Below are 2998 nucleotides of genomic sequence, written 5' to 3'. Positions count from 1 at the left end.
CCCGCCTCAGTCGATTTTCGTCTCCCACCATCTCAGCCCCCAGACCCCCCTACACAACGCCCTACGCTGGGACTAGCTATTGCGCCCCACTTAGCCTGGCTGGCTGGAAACGGTCGATTCGAGCGTTCCCAACGAGCCAGGCTCTAGGATGCTTTAAGTTTCATGCCTATGCGAACGAGACCTCCTTGCACGCAACCAAATGCCCCCTTTTTTTATCCCGGGTGGGCTTGGTTGGGTTGTATGCAACCTACCAACCTACCAAACGCGTACTAGATGAGCTCATGACAGCAAGTAGGTTGTCAAAATTAAGAAATGATTCTCTAGCGCGCAGGTGATATACCATGTATGTATCCACCGTCCGTCGTTTTTTCGAGATTCATGCCACATTTTACCATTTTTTGCGGCAAAATTTGTTGTATTTCATAATGTTACATGATGTTTCATTGAATCCTTTTCTTGTTTGGAAGTGCATCATAATGTTTCTCTTAACAATAAATAAGAGTGCACTTGTTTTAGAATTGATCTGTTGATACACAGTGAAACATTAAGACACAATTTGAAATAATAATAAAACAAACATTATATAGTACTGTACGTTGAAACATGGTATACTTTCCCAAAAACCAGAAGAAAAAAACATAACACAAAATCTGAAAGCAACGATGAAAGACGGATGCATGCACAGCACGGGTTATCACATTAACTCTGTTGTTGCCAAATTTTTGTGCAGTGAAAGGGAAAGGCTTGGGGTTTTGAACAACATGCATGCGACTCTTGGGTTTGAGTTTCATTACACTTCACCCCGGCCTCTTGATAACATAGATGACACAGTTTGAACTGCTTTTACGTAGCACTTTGGGAGACAGAGCAACACAGAACTTGATATATTTAAGAGGACATCGATCGAGCACGCGAGACGACACACACGACCACAACGCCTTATTACAGTGAGGTACGCACATACGTTCGTAGACGTGCAGTACCGCGTAGAGAACAAGTCCCTGGAGACCGTGCCCTATATGAGCTATGCCCATTCTTGAAGGCACATGGCGGCAGGTGAGGTGATACATCACACACATTATAGTAGCAAGCATCAACATAGTTATTTAACCCAGCAGTAGTGTTCGACTATCTCGATACGTACGGTCGATGATTAGCCGATTATTGCAGCAGCGACGACGAACCCGCGCGCGGGCGGGTTCTACATGCAGAAGGGCTCACAGTTGATGTCAAACTTGCAAGCAGAAGACATCTGGGGCTCCTCCACGCCGCTGAAGTTGGCGACCTTGCGGATGGAGCAGCCGACGGGGCCCTGCAGGCTGCAGTTGCCGGCGCCGGCGCGCATGGTGGTCCTCATGGAGGTGAGCAGGCGGCCGTAGGTGGTGCGGGGCTCGCACTCCACTGCCTTGATGAAGCTGTGCGTCAGGGCGCCAATGGTGGCGTTGGGCTCAGGCAGCTGCACGTTCGCATGCACGTATCAGCGACAGATATACTAGGAGTACATGTAAAAACAACGAAAAGCGAGGAGGGATTATGCATGCATGGATGGATGCCCACCACGCTCATCTGGGTCTTCCCGTTGCTGCTGCCGCTGATGAGCACGGCCCGGCCTCCGCTGGTGCCTTTGCAGGCGCCATTCAGAGGGCGCTCGTCCATCCACCTCAGGCACCCGTACCTGAATTTATCATCTCGAATTTCAGTTTCAAAAACATTTCAGCCACTACCGGTACGTATATATCACTGAAATGTTCGCTTAGTTAGTTAGATATATATACTGACTGCTTGGAGAAGGTGCACTGGTATGGGAGATCGAGGACGGTGGCACTGTGGCAGGCGTCGACGATGGCGTGGAGCTTGACGCCGTGAACGAGCGGGCGGACGATGGCCTGGTTGATCTCGTCGTCCAGGATGGGGCCCTGCTGGAACGAGTCGACGGGGCAGATGGCCTCGTCCATGCCGTCCCGCTCGTCGCCGTCGCAGTCGGGGACCTGCGCGCCGGCGCCGGAGAACTGGAACACCAGGGAGTCGCCGGAGCTACACCCCTGCACCAGCCAATGCATGGCCATGCGGATGTTGGCCTTGGTAGGCTGCCTGCACGGGTCCCTCTCCTCATCTACACCAACAAGAACGTATGCGTAAGCCAAAGAAATCATCATCATCATCATATGCTCACCTCAAACAAGAAAAGACGTTGGATTATTGGTACCGGTGAGGATGAGGACGCAGTCGTTGGCGAAGCCGAAGCGCTCGGTGAGGATGTACCTCATGCACTTGACGTCGTTGATGGGGCCCCTGAGCTCGCAGGCGCGCGTCTTGGTGTACTTGATCCCGACCAGCACGGCGCGCTTCTTGCCGCGGCCGCCGCCGAAGTTGGGGATGGGGCGCACCACACTGAGCTGCCGGCCAACCCCGGCGACGCGAGTCATGCAGCAACACTGCATGCACTGGACGACACGGGCACCGGGCGACGCGGTGATGCTGGCGCTGCACTGCCTGCAGCGCACCATGGTGGCCGGAGCGGGACCCCTGCCGCAGTTCATGGCTGCCGAGCTACCTGGGTGGGTGGGTTCGTTGGCTTGGTGGGTGAGCGCTGCTTGCTTGCTTGCACTGCCTCAGCTCCTGGCTCCTCCCGCCCTTTATATAGCACCTGGATCTCTCAACTAATGATGGAAGCTACACATGGTGCACTAAGATTTATATATTCAAGTATTCTCCTTGGGAAAATAAAGGTTTGCTTTGGTGGAAATGGGCATATATTGTTGTCGATGGAACATTTCTGTTTTTCTGTCCGTTCCTCTCTCTGCTTTTTCAAGAGAACGCCATTGATGCTGTGCATATACTCCAAACCGCAAGTGGAAATGGGTACGCGATTCTTTATTGCTATTATTATTGTATGTGTTCTTCTTTTGTGGGATTCTTTTGTATTTTTTTGAGGGGAATTGACACATGCATATCTTCTGTAAAATAATCAGCACATGAGACTGACAAACCTTTACTA

General features: G+C 51.5%; 1 protein-coding gene across 1 annotated transcript; it reads right to left on the bottom strand.

The window, feature by feature from the left end:
• Positions 1-861: 861 nt before the first annotated feature.
• On the bottom strand, positions 862-2625 carry LOC123450054 (metacaspase-1-like). Its single transcript, XM_045127452.1, has 4 exons — positions 2207-2625; positions 1780-2113; positions 1558-1675; positions 862-1456 (listed from the first exon to the last, which is right to left on the bottom strand). Exons 1-4 carry the CDS (start codon positions 2538-2540, stop codon positions 1202-1204), a joined length of 1041 nt encoding a protein of 346 aa, XP_044983387.1. The 5' UTR covers positions 2541-2625; the 3' UTR covers positions 862-1201.
• Between the last annotated feature and the right edge of the window lie 373 nt (positions 2626-2998).

The sequence above is a fragment of the Hordeum vulgare genome, chromosome 4H (genome assembly GCF_904849725.1).
Source record: "Hordeum vulgare subsp. vulgare chromosome 4H, MorexV3_pseudomolecules_assembly, whole genome shotgun sequence".
Taxonomy (NCBI): domain Eukaryota; kingdom Viridiplantae; phylum Streptophyta; class Magnoliopsida; order Poales; family Poaceae; genus Hordeum; species Hordeum vulgare.
This window is presented reverse-complemented; position numbering and strand designations above follow the sequence as displayed.

Bases quoted from the DNA above. Each gene is read 5' to 3' on its own strand.
- LOC123450054 (XM_045127452.1), bottom strand. From the start codon at position 2,540: ATGAACTGCGGCAGGGGTCCCGCTCCGGCCACCATGGTGCGCTGCAGG. The intron at 2,114-2,206 runs GTACCAATAATC...TTGTTGGTGTAG, and splicing joins CTGCGTCCTCATCCTCACCG to ATGAGGAGAGGGACCCGTGC. The intron at 1,457-1,557 runs GTGGGCATCCAT...GCGAACGTGCAG, and splicing joins GGAAGACCCAGATGAGCGTG to CTGCCTGAGCCCAACGCCAC.